The sequence below is a fragment of the Populus trichocarpa genome, chromosome 17 (genome assembly GCF_000002775.5).
Source record: "Populus trichocarpa isolate Nisqually-1 chromosome 17, P.trichocarpa_v4.1, whole genome shotgun sequence".
NCBI classification, from domain to species: Eukaryota; Viridiplantae; Streptophyta; class Magnoliopsida; order Malpighiales; family Salicaceae; genus Populus; species Populus trichocarpa.
Window position 1 is genome coordinate 12,734,082 of NC_037301.2, and position 18,508 is coordinate 12,752,589.

General features: G+C 35.0%; 3 protein-coding genes across 11 annotated transcripts; 1 reads left to right on the plus strand and 2 right to left on the minus strand.

The window, feature by feature from the left end:
* The first annotated feature begins 169 nt into the window (after positions 1-169).
* LOC18099419 (eukaryotic translation initiation factor 5) lies at positions 170-3,085 on the plus strand. 3 transcript variants are annotated; one of them, XM_006383303.3, is made up of 2 exons: positions 170-331; positions 1,096-3,085. In XM_006383303.3, the coding sequence occupies exon 2, from the start codon at positions 1,448-1,450 to the stop codon at positions 2,813-2,815; it is 1,368 nt and encodes a 455-aa protein (XP_006383365.3). In that variant the 5' UTR covers positions 170-331; positions 1,096-1,447; the 3' UTR covers positions 2,816-3,085. The 3 variants fall into 3 exon arrangements, with proteins under 3 accessions (XP_006383365.3, XP_024444680.2, XP_052304349.1); XM_024588912.2 differs by having other exon boundaries at positions 200-331; positions 1,106-3,085; XM_052448389.1 differs by having other exon boundaries at positions 231-331; positions 1,072-3,085.
* Positions 3,086-3,243: 158 nt separating this feature from the next.
* LOC18099418 (uncharacterized) lies at positions 3,244-6,824 on the minus strand. Of its 3 annotated transcripts, none has more exons than XM_024588915.2 (8): positions 6,562-6,824; positions 5,736-5,946; positions 4,903-4,974; positions 4,711-4,778; positions 4,439-4,592; positions 3,992-4,072; positions 3,758-3,891; positions 3,244-3,650 (listed from the first exon to the last, which is right to left on the minus strand). In XM_024588915.2, the coding sequence occupies exons 2-7, from the start codon at positions 5,943-5,945 to the stop codon at positions 3,784-3,786; spliced, it is 693 nt and encodes a 230-aa protein (XP_024444683.2). In that variant the 5' UTR covers position 5,946; positions 6,562-6,824; the 3' UTR covers positions 3,244-3,650; positions 3,758-3,783. The 3 variants fall into 3 exon arrangements, with proteins under 3 accessions (XP_024444683.2, XP_006383364.2, XP_024444682.2); XM_006383302.3 differs by having other exon boundaries at positions 3,799-3,891; positions 6,562-6,818; XM_024588914.2 differs by lacking the exon at positions 6,562-6,824 and adding an exon at positions 6,197-6,545 and having other exon boundaries at positions 3,799-3,891.
* Positions 6,825-13,458: 6,634 nt separating this feature from the next.
* Positions 13,459-17,049, minus strand: LOC18099417 (protein PIN-LIKES 2). 5 transcript variants are annotated; one of them, XM_052448721.1, is made up of 3 exons: positions 16,868-17,049; positions 15,164-16,544; positions 13,459-13,966 (listed from the first exon to the last, which is right to left on the minus strand). In XM_052448721.1, the coding sequence occupies exon 2, from the start codon at positions 16,518-16,520 to the stop codon at positions 15,165-15,167; it is 1,356 nt and encodes a 451-aa protein (XP_052304681.1). In that variant the 5' UTR covers positions 16,521-16,544; positions 16,868-17,049; the 3' UTR covers positions 13,459-13,966; position 15,164. The 5 variants fall into 5 exon arrangements, 4 of the variants coding, with proteins under 4 accessions (XP_052304681.1, XP_024445251.2, XP_006383361.3 ...); XM_024589483.2 differs by having other exon boundaries at positions 16,635-17,049; XR_008057807.1 differs by having other exon boundaries at positions 15,115-17,049.
* Positions 17,050-18,508: the final 1,459 nt, after the last annotated feature.

Sequence of the window (18,508 nt, forward strand, 5' to 3'; positions counted from 1 at the left end):
CTACTTTAGCAAATTATTTAAGAAAGTTTTTAATCTAAGAACAAATAATTTATTTGTTTATCTTTCTAAAATTGCAAAATTCGAAATCATAAAATCCAACGTTAACTTTATAAAGTTTAGGGTAAAGAAAAAATTAAGAGAAATTTTCGCGGCTCAGTAAATAAATAAAACATTCTAGAGAGAGAGCCTCACTCGTACAACTCTCTATATAAGCAAAATATCAACCCGAAAACCTAACAGCACGCCTCATCCCCCCACTCTCTCTCAAGAAGCCAATCAACTTTCTCTCTCTAGAAGCAAACTTCGATTTCGCTAGCTCCATCGTTTCAAGGTAAGCAGCCGCTAGGGTTTGCTTGATTCTTGAATAGTTTTAAACTCTGTTGTTTTCTCATATATTTTTGTTTTTGGATTTAATCGGCTGGTTGTTTCTGTTTTAATCTGCGATTACGTTTTTTTTCCCTATGTTAGATCTAATAGAATCGCTGAATGATTAATAAAAGAATCGATAATTATTTTCTCTTTGCTTATTGATTTTTGTTGAGTTGGTTTGATGATTATTTTTTGTTGTTTGTTATTAATGTTGGGGAAAATCATGTTTATGACTGCTCATTGTTTATATTTTTGCTAATTATTAATAAATAATTGGTAATTATAGTCAATAATTTGAAAGGTTTGCTAGTTAAATGTTGTGGAGTTGCTAGTTATATGTTGTTGAGTTGGATGAATTGCGATTATTTGCAGTAGAGGGAACTTTGTGTTTTAAGCTTGATATGCGTATTGATGGTGTTCATGCCCTCATGTGTATTAGTTTCTTGATCATTTTTAAGATGGAGTAGCTTATGATTGATTTGGGATCAGTGTTTGCACCATAGGTCAAAGAGTTTTAATGTAGTGATGCTAGATTTATAAAGTTTGTGTATTTTTCTGCTTTTATTCTCTATGTTATTTTAGCTGAAAATGATCCATATAGCCGACCCTGACCGGTTTGGGATTGAGGTTTGGTTGTTTTAATTTTAGTTTTTGCTTAATTATTCTTGACATTGTTAATTAAGTTTATTTTTTTGGTTAAAGCTCTCTTCTTATCATCCTTTTCAGGAACCTGCAGGTGCTGGTGTTTACAGATTTTCAGGGTGAAGTGTGTGTAAGCCGAGGCTTTTATGTCCATACAGGCCATTTCGTTTTTGGGAAAGATTGGATTGCTTGGAGAGTACACTCCTCCCTTAAGGAAAAAGGGAAGGCCCTTGTCAGACAAAGTTAGCTGTATGCATCTCGGGCCTTGTAAAGGATACCCTGAATTTAGTGGTTGCAGTTGGGTGCAACCTTTCCTGACTACAGAAGAACAGCCTAAAGAATCTCTAGACGACATCGTAACTGCTGCCTACCCTAGCATTTGCTTTCAGTGACACCTGCTGAGTTTGCTTTGAGAGTCTGATTTACAGGGATCAAGATGGCATTGCAAAACATTGGTGCTTCAAACAGCGATGATGCCTTCTATAGGTATAAAATGCCCAAGATGGTTACCAAAGTTGAGGGCCGAGGAAATGGCATCAAGACAAATATTGTCAACATGGTTGACATTGCAAAGGCTTTGGCAAGGCCAGCTTCTTACACTACAAAGTATTTTGGTTGTGAGCTTGGTGCGCAATCCAAGTTTGATGAGAAAACTGGGACTTCTCTTGTCAATGGTTCTCATGAAACTATTAAACTTGCTGGGCTTCTTGAGAACTTCATAAAGAAATATGTTCAGTGTTATGGCTGTGGAAATCCTGAGACTGAGATAATCATCACCAAAAACCAGATGCTCCAGCTAAAATGCGCTGCATGTGGTTTTGTGTCTGATGTAGATATGAGGGACAAGCTCACGTCTTTCATTCTGAAGAACCCTCCTGAATCAAAGAAGGGATCAAAGGAGAAGAAGGCATTGAGGAGGGCAGAGAAAGAGCGGCTCAAGGAAGGTGAAGCTGCTGACGAGGAACTGAAGAAGCTGAAGAAAGAAGGTAAGAAGAAGGGATCTTCTTCAAAGGATGTCCCTCCAAAAGCTAGCTCTACAAAGAAGAAAGCACACGGCTCTGATGAGGAACGAATCTCGCCAACTCATAGCCAGGTTGATGAGAAGGAAGATGTTGATGACAACGATGATGACGATGTCCAGTGGCAAACTGATACATCTCTCGAGGCAGCTCGCCAACGCATCCAAGAACAGTTGAGTGCTGCGACAGCAGATATGGTCGTGCTTTCAACAGATGAGACAGAAAAGAAGGCAAAGGCAAAGGCATCCAGCAAAGAAAATGGCAGTCCAAAAAGTGCTTCACCAGCTCGGGAGGAAAAACCAAAACCTGATAATGGGAGCTCAAGTACTCATGAAACTCTTGTCATTGAGATAAAGGAAAACCTGAAGAAAGGAGTTTCTGCAAGCCAGTTGAGGTCCACACTCAGTTCACTCAATGGATCTGCCCAGGAAAAGATTGATGCTCTGTTTGAAGCATTGTTTGAGGGTGTTGTTAAAGGATTTGTGAAGGAGGTTGACAAGAAGAAGAACTATCTGGCTGCTGCTGTTGCTCAGGATGAGAGATCACAGTTGCTTCTACTTCGAGCAATTGAAGCATTCTGTATTAAGTCTAGCTCAAGTGCACTGAGGGAAGTGGGTCTTGTCCTGAAAGCACTCTATGATGCTGATGTCCTGGAGGAAGAGTGCATTGTGCACTGGTATCAAGAGGGGCTAGCGAGAGGCAACAAGGATTCTCAGATTTGGAAGAATGTGGAGCCCTTCATTAAATGGCTCCAGAGCGCTGAATCCGAATCTGAGGAAGAATAATGTGCCTTTGTCTCGAGTATTTGATTGAAATGGCCGAGTCTGAATCTATCCTGATGTTTTCTCTCTGAATGAATGATTTCCTTCGTCCAGTGAAGTTTACTTGAACCTAGTAGTTTGATGGAGTGTTGCTATTTTATGTTTTATTACTTTCAAAGAGAGTGCCAATTCGGTACTTTCAGTGTTTACAAGTGTCTTTGTCCTGCCTGTGTGTTTATTTCACTATAGAACTTTCTATGAACTTGTTATACATACAATCATCGTTCGTCTCTATCATCGTCTCTGTTGTTTTTGCTGTGTTGCTGCAGGGTTCTATATGGGCATCTAATGCCTTGATCGATTCATTCATTGGATAAATTTAGACTCCGATCAACACTGTTGATCGTCCAGTTTTATGCACTACACGGAATTTCTCATGAACATGAGGAAGGAATCAAGAATAAATCTAATGCTCCTTTTCTCGCTTCAAAAGAAAAAAAAAAAAACATTTTTTGATAGCATGATGCTCGCGTATACACTATCTATGTTGGACATCCTTCTCCCTTCTCATTTCTGGCTTCCATTTCTGGCAGGTTGCGCTCGAGCAGCAGCTGTTTAATATCAACGTAACTGTACACAGGTTTCCTAACTCTAAATTCTATCCGTTTGATTGGAGTGTGAATGCACAACAATTGATTGTCTTGATTGTGATGTTAAACCCCTTCAGCACTGACAGAAATTTAGATTCTAAACTTTGACTTCCTGTACACTTGTCATCCTGTTATTTTGAGGTGGCTGCACTGATCACCGGACGTTATACATTTTCTTCGTCTGTTTCAGCGAGGGGGAAAGGAGGATCCTAGTGCATAGAGAGAACGAGACGATTAGTATCGTATCTTTAACAATTCCATTCAAAGGTAAAGCAATGTTTAACGTCCGGTAAATGCTTCTGCCGACTGAACTCACAGCTTAGGCAAAGTCGACAAAATGCGTTAATCTTCACTAACCTGCTGCTGGCGGCGCCGATGTTGGATAGCGGTAAATGCTCTGACCATGACATAAATAGGCAGAAGAATCCCAACTGTTCTCAATATCATTAACTGCATAATAACATAGATTTTAGTTTTTTTTTTTTTTTACCGGGTAAAAGCAAATTGAATTTTTGTAACAAGAAGAGCAGGCAGGAGAACCTAGCCTTACCATGAACAATGTCATTGTGTAATCTCCGGCTCCACTAATTATGATAGGAAGCGTATGGCGTAAAACCAAAAGAACCATAAACTGCAAATTAACATGAAAAGTAGATATCATTCTGGCGAGAACGATAGGATCATATAGACCAAACAAACATGAGGGTCACAAACACATGCACGACGATAATGCACAGGAAAGAATAACCAGATATTTTAAAGAACACGAGTCCCTAATTGATTAATTAACAATTTTTTCACTCTTAACTGGAAAAGAATTCATTAGCTAAGACGGGGTAAAAATTGCGTTGTCTGTTAGATTTGAAACTAACTGAACCACAGGATTTGGAAGTAAACTATGAATCTGTGAGATTAAGTTCTACACATGAAGCAACAAATGATCACATGCACACACAGGGTCCTAGGGGGGGTGGGGGGGAGAGAGAGAGAGTCGTACTATAATAGCAACTATGCGGCAGCACATCACGCTCCTAGGAGAGGGTAAAGGATACTCTTCTTCGAAATCAGAGTCCAAATATTCACGGTCGGTAGTAAACATCGGTATAAATGGAGGAGCATGCAATTCCCTTGTGGGTATCTCCCAATTTCCTCTGGAGATGAAAATCCCAAGCAGATTAGGACTATCACTATCAAAGAAAAGGGAACCAAAACCCCAACAAAAAAATTGAAACCAAGATTGCAGGACACATAGCAAAAATACAGACATGCCTGAAATTCATTGGAATACCACCATAACGAAACAAAGGGCGCGGAGCTGTATAACCAGGCTCGAATTGCTGCAAATGCAATAATGCAAATATTAAAAAGATGATTACAAACCTTATGTCCTTTTTTACCACTTCAAATTTATTAGAAAACATCCCAACACTGAGAGATCGCGAAAATCATTTAATTGTGCACCTGATAGCAGATCTCACAGTTAATGTCACCCTTCTCGTTGCACCACCTCTGGACACATTTCCGATGAGCATACTGCAAAACAAGAAAATAAAGAGAAACTTGTAACCTCGTCTGAAGCATCTAAACCCAGCAGGGGAAGTCTTCCTGGCACAAAATTGAACTTGATGTGATAAGATGATACAAGTAAAATTATCATCAAATTTCGCTTCATGCAACTAGACTCCATTCTCAGGGACCTGCACCCTTTAATAATTAGTGGCATGTCACCTTCATAAGAAATAGCTTACTCGTGTTAAATTTTTGTTGCGAGACGTTCTAGTTTCTACACTACAACACACTTTACTCGAGCTTTAATTATTCTACAATCAATTGAGATTGCTCATGCTAAATTTTTGTTGCAGGACATCTTCGTTCGTACAATTACGATGCTCTTTAGCTTTTGTTATACAACAATCAATTGAATACAAGACTTAAACTGAAAGCAACAGAAGCACTGTGATAAGTCTAGTGTTTGAATTTTTGGCATCATGCAGAGATCAAAATACCTGAGGTAAATGCAGTACCAAAAATTTACAAAAAATCATGAGGTGCATGAGTTTGAGGGAAATTATGCCTGTTTTATATGTGAGCCAAAAATGTTCAAAGTAAGCCCCTAGTAAACATTCAAATTTCAAGACAGTAAGAATTTCAGGCATCTGGAACTTCCTTGATTTATCTGAAGTTCTGAACTGCAACACAAAGGTCCATGAGAAAGACTGGCAATTATTTTGTTCGCTAACAGCATATACTGAGATTTTGAAATAAATGGCTCTACAAATTCAGCTAAAACTGACCTTCAAACTGCCACGGCAAGAACATGGTATCTCCATGTTTTTGTCATCATCCTCGTCATGGCAAATTCTACACTCTTCTAATATTCCTGTTGATGAACTCATATTTGCAGAAGGCACAGCTTGCCACAATCGGTTTTGGCTCTCAATGGCAGCTTCAAGGGTGGATTCAGTTAGCAACCGATCCACCAGGAACACAAAATGATCCCCCATCCTTCAGATTGCACAGAAAAGAAAACAAAGGACTTAGAAAAGTTCCAATCGCAACATGCTTTACAGTACATTTATCTGAACAAAATGACCACAGGTAAGAATTAAAACATCCTTACTATCTCTGCAACATTTAAAACATGCAAAATACTATTTACTTTGCATTTCCCTTGTTTTATGAGCAAGAAAACAAAGAAGACGACCCAAAACAATGATACATTTTAAGGAGGTTAACAGATTGTAAATGGAGGCACCTTTATTCACAAATTTGAAAGACATGATAGATTTGCCTTCAAAGCAGAAATCCAGAAAACCAAACCACAAAAAGATCAATAAAAACAAAAGGATACACAAATACAATAATGCAAATTAAAACCGAAAACAACAGCAACTCGGATAAAAAAATAGAGAACCCAGAAACCAAAATTGATTAAAAATAGCGGGCAGGCAGGCAGGCAGGCAGGACTCGAATAATTAAGGAAGAAAGAAAAAAAACAGTTTCTGAGGTTAAAAAAGCTATCACCTTTGACGATGAATACAACTTTTGAAAGGCACAAAAAATGATTGACAACATGTGAAGCTATTAAACGTGACATTAAAGAAAGAGAAAGAGGCTTACAAGAATGGAAATGGGATTTTTTTCAAGAGAAGAAAGCAACAATCTTTTTCTCCCTTTCTTTTCTTTCCCTTTCCCTCTTTTGTTTGTGTTTCTTGAAATGAAGCAAGAGATGGAGTGCGTTAGTATTAATAGTATTATCACTTGCCCATTATCAAAATCTACATTATATACTTCTCTCTTTATATTTATGTAAGGAAAAGTATAGGAGTGGAGAGGGAAAAGTAGGATAGAGAATGTCAAGGCAAATTCCCATGAAGGCATGACCTCGAGCCTCAAGGCCATGGTAGTATGAGAAATGGGGTGCTTTTTAATTTATCGTGATAACATTGCGATATATTTAAATTTATCATTGAGGTGTCATTATTGCGACTATGATGTGGGGCCGAAGTTGATGCGAGATTGCTGAGACTATGATGATGGTTGAGTGGGGATTGTGGGCCATGCTTTGAGACTCGTCAATGGTGGGAGATCATTGAAACCAAATCCAGGGTATCTAAGCACTTTAAATTTTCTTAAGATTGTATGTAGGTCCATGATCTGTTTTGGGCCACTTGATTGCAAGATGGGGTTGCAAGATGATCAATGGTTGATGTTCAATGACTTCTCATCATGACTGTTCATGGATATAGTACGGCGGTTTTCGATGCAGGAGTATATTTAATTTAATTTTGATATTTTAAAAACTATAAATTTAATTTATTTAAATTTTTGAACTTGAGCGGCTTAAATATATTAGATTGAGCTAAATCTTTTTTTATGATATTATGTATATCTATATATTTGACATATTAATTTTTTTATTATTTAAAGATTCTAAAAAAAATATCAGGTTGCAATTATTGAAATTAGACAAGATTCTTGCAGGAAAATATTATAAAGTGCTTTTTGAGTTTGTGATTTGACTAAAAAAATAAAATTTCAATCAAGATTCTTGAAATAAAAAATATTAAAATTATAAAATGCATCATCACTTCATCAAATTAAATTTTAAAATAAATAATTATAATTTCAATAAAGTGGAAGGATAGAGAGAATGCAAAGATATTAAGTGAACGACAAGTAAATGTGAATATGCAAGTGAGATAAAAAGAAATTGAAAGAGAAGGAAAATATCATGTATATCAAGGATCTAAGTTACTTATATTGGGTTATATAAATTGAATGGATTTTAAAATTCCAATCCACTCGAGCACTTGTAATATTTATTTATTAGATTTTTTAATATATTGTTATTTGTAGTATTCATATTATCTGATTTTTTAACGGTTTGAATCGGATTAGATAATACAAATATTATAAATAAATATTTTTTCTTAACAACCCTACTTTTCATTAATCTCATGAGAAACAAGGATTTTGTTCCCTCCACTAGCTCCAATAGTAATGGAGATACCAAGAATCACAGCTGCTAGATTTGCTGGAGATTTACTTGTAAAATGATCAACAGGAGATCTGACCTGTAAAATGAGTTGATAAGTAGGGTTAACCAAGTTTTTTTTTTAAAATTAAAATCACAATATCGCTTCTTTTTTTTTAAAATAATAATGTTATTTATAAATTGAATTTGATTGGAATGTTTTATTCCATACATAATCTTCCCATTTTACATAGATAGTAAGCTCTCATCTAATTTTTTCTATATAAATCTCAAAATTCAAACTCAAGAAATTTTGATCGACATGCCGACTCTTTGAAATTATTGTTTCATTTTGATATGTTACAATGCAGGAATAGGAGTACTTCCTGAATTTGGATGGGAAAGAAGGAACCATGTAGGCCAATGGTATTATTGCAACCTTAGCTTGAAAGCTTGATATACATGATTTTTTTAAAAAATTTAAGATTATTTATTACGGGTTAGGCTTAGGTCGGGTTTTTGATCGGATTCGAGTCGAGTCGACAAATAATCCACACCAAACCTGACCCTTTGCTTTGAAGTTTTACCCAGGCCTGATCGGGTCTAAAAATCTATTGTCTATTCGAGTCTATTTTTATAAAATTCGAGTGAAATTATCATCTATATTTCATGCCCTAGTGACCTAATTTAAGCTATAAAATGTAAGGAAATGAATGATTAGGCATTGTCTTTGATAGATCATGCCATTTTCTGGTTATTAAGAAAAAAACTTGGGGGCTATAAACAAGGGTTTATAAACAAAATTTCAAAAGATTTAGGATGGCTATGGCCACCTCTAGCAAGTCCCGCCAAACACTTCTTGGAAAAAAATAATTGTATTTGATAGATCATGCCATTTTCTGGTTATTGAAAGATTAATAAATATAAGATTACACAGTAGGAATACATGTTCTTATATAAGATTAATAAATATATATTTTCTGGAAAAAAGTTCAATTCAGTCCCTGTGATTTTCCAATAATCTATTCCAGTCCTTATCTCTTATTACAGAGTTTTTGTCCATGGTATTATAAGCTTATTCCACCCTATATGGTCTAAAGCATTGTAACCTGAAACCTCAAGTTCACGCTCCAAATAAGGATGAAAATAGCACCCATAATTTCATATAATAATATAATCATAATCATATTTAATAACCTTAGCCTAAACATTATTATCGGCATCGTGGGGCTCCCATGATCCTACATTTAAGGAAACAAAACTATACAACAGTGACGGGCCAACCTAATCAAATAAAAATTCAAATATTTAACAATTGTCTCTACCGAATGTTTATAAAATAAAAGGAATTTTAGCATTAAATATACTTTTGCAGGTTATACTCTGTAAACCGTTTGCCGGTTGGTTGCATTCCCAAAATATTAAACCTCATTCTCTCTCTTTTTTTTTCTTTTTAAAAAAATACATATTGTGAATTGATATTTGAATATATTAACTTTAATATTGCTTGTCCAAAAAATTATGTACGTACTAGTGATTTAATTAGAATAATTTTTTAAGCAACTCGTCTCGACTCTCAACGATATAAAACTTCTCAGATCAGGTACCGTAGGCTCCTAGACAACGTGGGAATCCCATATGAACTTCTTGAAATACTAGTCTATCTAAATTTATGATCGTGGGGTATTGTTGTTTTCATGCACAACGTCACTTAGTTTTCATACCGATCGCTCACAATCTTACCCGTAGGCCAGAGCTTGATAGGGGTTTTCCACCAAATTAGTGTCGGCAGCCGATGGAGTCACATGAAATAGGGCAGATACTTAATAAGGCACATGCACCAACAAGGAGGAGGTTGATAAAGGGATTGATTGAATGTAGTCAGAAGTCTGAACTCCACAAGAGAATTGTATACTGAGAAACCACACGAGGGATTAGGTTTTTTATTGCCATGTCGCAAGCAGTTTCAGTACTCTGGCAAGCATGGACGTGCTTTGCTTCGTCACTTGATTAGATTAAGAGAGTAGATCAAATCTCTCTTTCATGTCTTGTCAATATTAAGATTCATTCCCCAGATCTCACTTTCATGTCGTCAACATTTATGCTTGGAATATAGGCAAAGGAAAGTGTTAAATGGAGCAATTTCATGGTGGTCTCCTAGCTCCTACTAGATTTAAAAATGATCTTTCCACAATAAATCCTGATTAACCATTTATAATGTAGAGGATTAATATTTTGCTCCTTGATATTTCTGAAAATTATTGTATTGATCTAAAACAAGTACGTACTTGAGAGATCTTACTAAGAAATTCTAGTTATCTACTGCTCCTATCTTGAATGAAAGGAGGCCTAATTAAAGAGGTAAATCAAAGTAAAAGCATTAACATCATGGCTCTACGGATAGACCAATTTGCGAACATGATTATGTCTTGAACGGGGTCTGGTGTTCGTATTGGGAGGTTCTGTTGCCAAACACTTGTCATGCATGCATGCATTCTCAGGTCCTGGTATTGATCCTAAATAGTTGTTTGGATCCTAATAATTTATCAACATTAATTGTGCCCAAATCGTTATTGACTTATTGGGACCATTATGTGATCCTGCTCATAGAGAATCTCATTCATTAGGCTAGCTGCTGCTGCTTTTAGTACAGATTATATTTCCTTGTGCCATGCCAACAACCGACTGGGAAAATGAGGCTAGCTGCTGCTGTTTTTAGTACAGATTATATTTCCTTATGCCATGCCAACAACCGACTGGGAAAATGAGGCTAGCTGCATGCTGTGGCCTGTAGGTCATTCCCCTTTGTGGTTGTAAGCATTGAACTCGGGCAATTCATCTATAATCCACTTGTATCTTCATAGACATATTGTCATAAGAAACCTTCAATCTCTTACCCAGTAGCTGCACGCAGATACAGAATATATATATAGCAGTATAACTCAGTCACCGGCCTGGAGTGCGATGCTGTATTGAAACAGGCCACATCTCAACTCAAGTCCAAATATGTGAAAACTTGCATCTCAACAACTCCATATGTGGACTCTGTTTTGAAAGTTTACAGCTTTTTTGCATCTGGCCAAGGATCAACTTCAATAATTCAAGCCGGGTTGCCTGGCCTTGATACTATGGCGGCAACACCTCTAAAACCGCTACTGTATTTAGCCATAATTGACTAACTGTATATCTTACGAGGTTAAGGAGCCCTTTCATACCAAAACATGTCTTCAAACTCTAAGGAGTAACTATCCCTTTTCTCAGATAAGATGGTCTAATGCATAATACCCGTATATTATTTACAAAATTAAAAGAAGAGAGCTTTGAAGACTAATCTCCAACCTTTTGATTGGTAGCTACACTTGATCTCTGAATACAAAGAATTTTATTAGCTACACATAATCCCGTTGCTTTCTAATTCAAAGTAGCTAGGGTTCTTTGCTTGGATAAATGGGGTTATAAGTTCTTCTGGTAACAAACTATCTAGGGCTGTTTTTCACCTTCTCGTGTAAATGTTTGCATGTGAGAGCTTATGCATTTATGGACAAAGATATGCTTCTACCATCAAGAACAACATTGTTAAGGTTGTAACTGGTCTTTCATTCTTAATTTTTCACTCCTGTTGATGATAGATTCTTGCAGTAATGGGCTCAAATATTACCGTGGTTTGTAAACGTGACCCAAACAATATTTTATAAAAAATTATTTATTTTTAATTATTTTTTTTATATTTTTAATTATTTTTTTTATATTTTTAATTATTTTTTAAGTTGATGTATAAAATAAATTTTAAAAAAATTATTTTAATATATTTTTAAATAAAATAATACTTTAAAAAATAATTGAAACAATGAATACGTGGGCTTAAAAACATTCATGAACTTTTCTGAGATAGGAAATGCATTAAATTGTTGTGGGCAAGGGCCATCTCTTACCAGCCCGACCCACCGTTAGTGCAAAATTACAATTACCTTACATTATAATTATATTACAATTATGAAATAAACTAAAACAACCATGGATTGAGTAAAAAAACTGAAAAAAATAACTAAAAAAATTAAACTATGAACAAAAATCGATTAAACCGATTAAAATTTTAAAAAAACTGACCGGTTCGGTTCGGTTTCATAAGCCTGAAACCAAAAAAACCGAACCGAACTGAAACAAAAATCAACCAAGCCAAACAAAAAAAATCGAGCCAAACTGGAAAAAACCAAGCCAAAACCGAGTCAAACTGAAAAAACATAACCAAGCCGGTTTGAACTGGTTTTTGTTCTAAAAACCGAACCAAACCGGTCAATTTAAACCGGTTTTGGTTTTTTTTTTTAAATCAGTTTGATTACTTTTTTTTATATATAAAAACTAAACTGAACTAAAAATAATCACATCTAAAAATAACCATAAACTTTATTGTTTCGAAGTTGTCTATCCTCTCATATTCGCCTCCATCTTGCTAACTTTCTTTTTTCTTAATTTTTTTATTAATTTTTTTTCTTTGGTTTTTTGTCTTCAAATGCTATCTTGAAACATTTTTATGTATTGGGATTTGTTTTGATAAAAATTATTTCTACAAAAAATGCTATTGCGGAATGAAATTATTATAAGGTTCAATTTGATAAAAGAAATAAAGAAAAAAGATTGACATTTCCAACATAAAAAAGAGGTTGTTTTTTTATATATATATTTTTACTGTTAAAAAAATGTATTTTTTTACACTTTGATCCTAAAATTTTTCAAGTTGATATTTTAGTTATAAAATTTTATTTATTTTACATTTTAGTCTATAATAATTAAAAATAAAAATAAATTCACCAGGAAAAGAGAGAGAGAGAGATGAAGCTCTTAGCCATCCCGATAAAAAAAATTTAATTTGATGTCAGTAAGTTAAGAAGAATTCAGTGGAAATAATTTGTTTAACAAATCTAAAAAACATAGATTGGAGCATGAAAAGTTTGATTTAATTTGATTTTCTAGTTTTTAGGTTAATTAAAGGGTTTATTGATATGCTATAAATTTTTAAATGAAAAAAATGCTGAGAAATTAATTTTGAAATTCAAAAATTGAATCTTAATTTTCCCATGCAGTAACTAGAATTCATCCATGTAGACTTCCGCTCGCTTTTTGCATTTGGGCATTTTTTCGAAAAAAGAAAAACAAATCTTGGATTTAAAAACAATACAATTAAATGTAGCTTAGCAGTAAATACAACAAACACACCTACCAATAAATTATAACACATTTGACATTAAGTTTTTCGTTCTTCCAAAAAAAATTCTCAAATTTGAACCTATTCGTTTTAACCAATAAAAAAAAGGGAGGAATCCAGAAAACATGACGAGCAGGCACAGCAAATGAAGATCCAAAGACCACCATAGCCACAGGCCCTGTACCTCCAAAACACACAGGAGGAGGACTTCACAAATAAAGCTATAGCATGTGTTGCTGGTATGAGATTTACTTTCTTTAAAAGTGACTCGTTATGGAAGATGAACAGCACAAATTTGTAGTTAAAAACTGAAAGCATCATCAGAAAGCAGCAATAGTAAACTTCAATCTCTCATGTGGGATTTGATTACCCTCAAGTGAAGCATCAAATATTTATTGTTTATTATCAGTGGAAAGCCAACTTACAAGTCTTAATTCTTTATTAATTTACATTAAATTGGCTCAAGGAGTAGCATTTACTCATTCATTGTTAAAACTTCGATCACTCTCACATGGGATTTGATTACCTTGAAGGCCACCATGTTATATAAGCTAGTTTGATGTTCAACTGCCTGATGCATTTTGCCTTGCGCAAGGCAATGTGTGCTGGTAAACATAGCAAAAGGCCCTTGATAAATCTGGTAAGATAAGATTAGCCAAAATCACATTATCAAGCAAGAATTTATTCTCCGGAGGTTGCAGCAGACACTGCAGAAAGCAATTGAATCATCCCGTTGATCAATCCAGTATGATCAAATATTATGACTGAAATCAGCCCTCGAACGTCCATATAATTAAATTAATGACTTGGCCACCCTCAAATGCCTTCCTCGGCTGGAAAAAAATCTGCAGAGTTAAAACTTCTATTCAGGTTTCAAGAAACTCAAATGTGTAAAGATCAATGCACGATCCAGCACACAGGCAGCATTAGGTGTACCAAACCCTTGAAACGGTTTTCCAAACTCATTTGCATATGACCAGACCAGATATTAACTTCTATTTTGATTTTCAGAAGATGATTCATACATGATGAAGATTCCATTGGAATGCGAGATTTCTTAAATGAATTTTAAGATAATTATGGAGCTGTATTTTATAATTATTGTGATTCTATCTTAGATCATACAATAATCTATCTATTTTATATTGAAAACTTCAGATGCTCATGACACATGGAAGGCATCCCACATAATATGCACTAAAAGAACCTTAAAAGGTTGAAAGGTAAAACAATTCAGAATCAATCAGGAATTTTGAGCCAATTATTAGCAAGCATCTCTCATGCCTGCTTAAAACTACCTAGGATACCACCATCTGTCAACTCTGAGCATGGTTCAGACCTTAGACATGTGCAAGGAATCCTAAAGATCTTGTACCTTGCATAAAGAGGACAACCAACAAAAGTTTGGGATCCAATACTGAGCATTCAGACTCTCTCTAGGACTCTACGTAGTTTGGTTTCAAATGTTCTTGTCTTTTCCTCTGTCTACAGGTTTGGAATGACCTCAAACAAGGTGAGTTAACTAGGTGTATCAAGATATATCAGCAAGGAAATAGTGCAGTGAAAGTGCAGTCCAGCGACAGAACACATTCCCGACTTCTGTATGTTATATCCTCTAATAACAAAGCAGATGCAGGACCTGCTAATCAATGACACCATCAAGCAGGGCTGAACACTTGCTCAGAATACCTATATAATTCTTGTGTGTTTAAAACAGGCAATATGTTCAGATGCAATTACTCAATGATTTACGATCCTAATCCTATCGATTTTGTATTTATCATTTGATAGTTCTAGACTTCAGATTCCCATTTACCACTTAAGCTACTACCAACAGACTCTGCAATTATGGCTTTTCCAATCTTCTGAAATCTGCAATTTCTATCATATGCAGTTTAAGTTCCTTTGATTAGTATTGGCCAACCCTTTTAACAATTACACATATCATTCATACTCAGATAAGGCTCTGCATTCATCTTAATCAGAAACTTGCCTAGTGCATAAATGTATTTGGGAAACATCAAACATGGAGGTTTAAGAACCTTAGATATATGAAAGCAGCAGCTTGAAGTAGACAATCATATATATTGAAAGAGAGACGACGGCGCACACATGCTGCCAGAAGATAAGTGCTGAAGCCTCTTTGACTGCATAACCTCTCAAGCTTGCAATAGCTCCCAACAAAATGGCACTAGGTGTTGTGTATTGCAGCAAAAGAACAAACTGGTACAAATGGTTCCCGGGGATTAAAAGATTCCATTTACCAGCCAAATAGATGACCCCAATTCCAATAAATGGAAGCACCAAAAGCCTTGCAACAATAATGCCAATCGTGGTCCGAATCCCAAGTTTCGATTCATTTGGACCCTCACCAATCATTCCCCCAAGAACAAGCATGACTGAGGGGACTGCGGCCTGAGCCATCATATCTAAACTGTCTGTGATAACCTGAAGAGGAGCATCAGCACCGTAAACAATATGTTTGAGAGCAGGAATCACACCAATGACAATAGCTAAGAAAGAAGCAATGGTTGGAGGCTGGAGAATTTGATGAATTGGTGTTTGTTCAGCAACAACTCTAATCTTTCTAACCACCCTAGGCTCTGCCAAGCACCTAATGGACTCGGGATTACGTTCACCTCCCTCCTTTCCTCCCTCTTCTATTGTTTCAATATCTGGAATATTTGTTCGTGAAATGTTAGAGATGCTGTTGAAGAGCCTAGCAATGAAAGGTGTCTTGCTATTTTCTGTTTCCTTTTCTTCTATTCCTGGCCACTCAGCTTCTACAAGGAGTGGATTGCTGAGATCAACAGGCATTTCCTGAATCTCTTCATCAACAATCTCATGCTGCTCCAATGGGGGCTCCATCATGTGGTAAACAAGAGTGTAAACAAGAATAACAGAAACCCATTGAGAAAAAGATACATAAGCAATACCATTTCCGTAACAATCGGGACCAAAAGGAGCATCAGAACTGTGACACACCGATGAAACTATTGCAAGTGGAATATTGCCAGTGTTGCCAAATGCAGTCATGATGATTGTGAACCGAACAAACTCCCTTGGTGGCCGGCATATAATCGCCACCAAGCATCCCAATATGCAACCAATGGCAGTGCTAATGATCACATTTACAGGAATGAACCACCACTGAACAATGTTCTTGAGAGTAATGGATGGACCAAGCTGGGTGAATATTAAGCAAGGCAAGAACAAAGCAAAAACAAGCTTGCTAAGGAGCTTGAAAGTAGCTTTAGGGACAAGTTGAATTTTTGGGTGAGCAAGGATTAAACCAAAGAGAGTAAGGGCTATAAGTTTCAACAGAGGTACAATTGCAGCTTCCACAATCTCTCCTTCAGATTTCATATTTTTCTGAACCGAAGCAAGATAAACTTCCATCTTTATCTTCACTTTCACACACTCCTGCAAATCCAAAAGTAACAAGGGATTGAACCACACAAGTTCCAAAACAGCTTTACAGGACAAGGAAAAGCAAACATAAGAGGTTCATACCAAAGGGTTTCTGTCAATCAGCTGGTCAAATCATGCAAAACTTGGTTTTATCAAACAATGCAATCATAGAAGGAAAATCCCAACAAACTTCACAAAAGTTATAAAAAAAAACCCCTTAAACCCCACTATTATCATGTATAAGGAACTAATGTGGGTCTGATCCCAAAGCTATAATTTAACATCCTAACGAAACGGAGACTGAAAATCTTGATAGGAAAGTTGAAGAAAGATACACAAGTTCGAGGTTGAGCGGTCACGTTCACACAGGCTGGTAAATAAAGAACAGCCTAAAAAGAGAGAGAGTGTACTAGAAGGATTGATGATCGTGATTAATTCTATGGTCGTTAAAGCAATAAACTACGACAGCAATATGGAGTCTGTGTTCATCTTTGATTTGGCTGGGTGTCGATATGTCAACTACTTGTTGATTACGTCAGGTGTTTGAATTAATGGTATGCTTTTCAAAAGTATATTTATTTAAAATAATATTATATTTATATTTTTTAAAAAATGTTTTTTTAATAATTTTGATTAGTTAATATTAAAAATTAAATAAATATTAAAAATTATTTTAATATATTTATAAATAAAAAATATTTTTAAAAAATATCATGTATTAAAATAACAAACACACACTAAAATCCGAATAACGAATTAAAATGGTTAAGATTTATAACAATTAAAATTATATTTTTTTAAGATTAAAAAATTAAAATAATATTATTTTAATTTTTTATTTTAAAAAAATTAAATTAAATTTGAAATTCCCATTAAATTTACCAGCCAAGCAATTCCGCGTTCAGGGGGGCTGAATGTGGAGTGAAATACTTTCAACAAGTCGGTGAAGATTTACTTTAATAATTATGAAAAAAAAAAAAAAAGCTGTTAAGTTTGTTACGGTGGGAAATATGGTGATTTTTTTAAAATATATAATTTTTTAAAAGTATAAATTATACTTTATTAAAATAAATTTATTTTATTTTTAAAAATTTATTTTGATATCAACATAATAAAACAATTTAAAAACAATTTAAAATAAAAAAATATTTAAAAACATTTTTAAAAAACAATCTACACAACCACTAAAAATACAACTTAAAAATGCGGCGATGTTTTGTCTTTACCAAAACCAATCCTCAATACCAACCAGTCGGTCAAGCTCATAGGACAAGAGCTACCCACCAATCAGTCAAGCATCCTACTTTTTAACCTATGTTGCCAAGATTAAGTCTTTAATACAAGGTTTCTTCTAGTAAAATGACCTTCTAATCCTCGCTAATTACTAGAATGACCTTCTAATAAAATGATTTCATGTAACGCTGGCTAATTACTAGAATGACCTTCTAATCCTCAGGCTTTCACCCTTGTAAAAAGAAATATTTTTCAAGCACAAAAACTTTGTAGAAAAAAAGCTCTCGCCCCTGCGAATTCTCTTCATTTATGCTTTTAAGTTAACTCAAGTAACAAGATTATACTGGATTAAAGTAGTGTTTAGTAGCGATTATTTTTTAAATTATTTTTTTATTTTTTAAAACTCATTTTTATATTAATAAATCAAAACAATTTAAAAATATTTTAAAAAAATTAATTTAAAATTAAAAAAAATATTTTAAAAATAATACGGTGACATCACACAAACAAACTCACTACTAGATAATGCAGAATAAGTGGTTGTTTGGTATTGTGACTGCGAGTGAGGTTCACCCGCAGCCACAATTTTTCTCGTTTGGTAACATTCCCACCACAATTTTTCAATGATGGGTCTGTGGTGCAACCACAGGTTACAAGAAGCAGCTCTCGGCTGCTTCTTGTAATTGGAAAATGGATGAACAGTGAAGCATGGCTCCACTGTTCATCCATTTTCTTCTATCTGT

Bases quoted from the DNA above. Each gene is read 5' to 3' on its own strand.
- LOC18099417 (XM_052448721.1), bottom strand. From the start codon at position 16,520: ATGGAAGTTTATCTTGCTTCGGTTCAGAAAAATATGAAATCTGAAGGA.
- LOC18099418 (XM_006383302.3), bottom strand. From the start codon at position 5,945: ATGGGGGATCATTTTGTGTTCCTGGTGGATCGGTTGCTAACTGAATCC. The intron at 4,779-4,902 runs GTGCACAATTAA...TTGCATTTGCAG, and splicing joins ACTGTGAGATCTGCTATCAG to CAATTCGAGCCTGGTTATAC. The intron at 3,892-3,991 runs GTAAGGCTAGGT...GTTATTATGCAG, and splicing joins ACACAATGACATTGTTCATG to TTAATGATATTGAGAACAGT.
- LOC18099419 (XM_006383303.3), top strand. From the start codon at position 1,448: ATGGCATTGCAAAACATTGGTGCTTCAAACAGCGATGATGCCTTCTAT.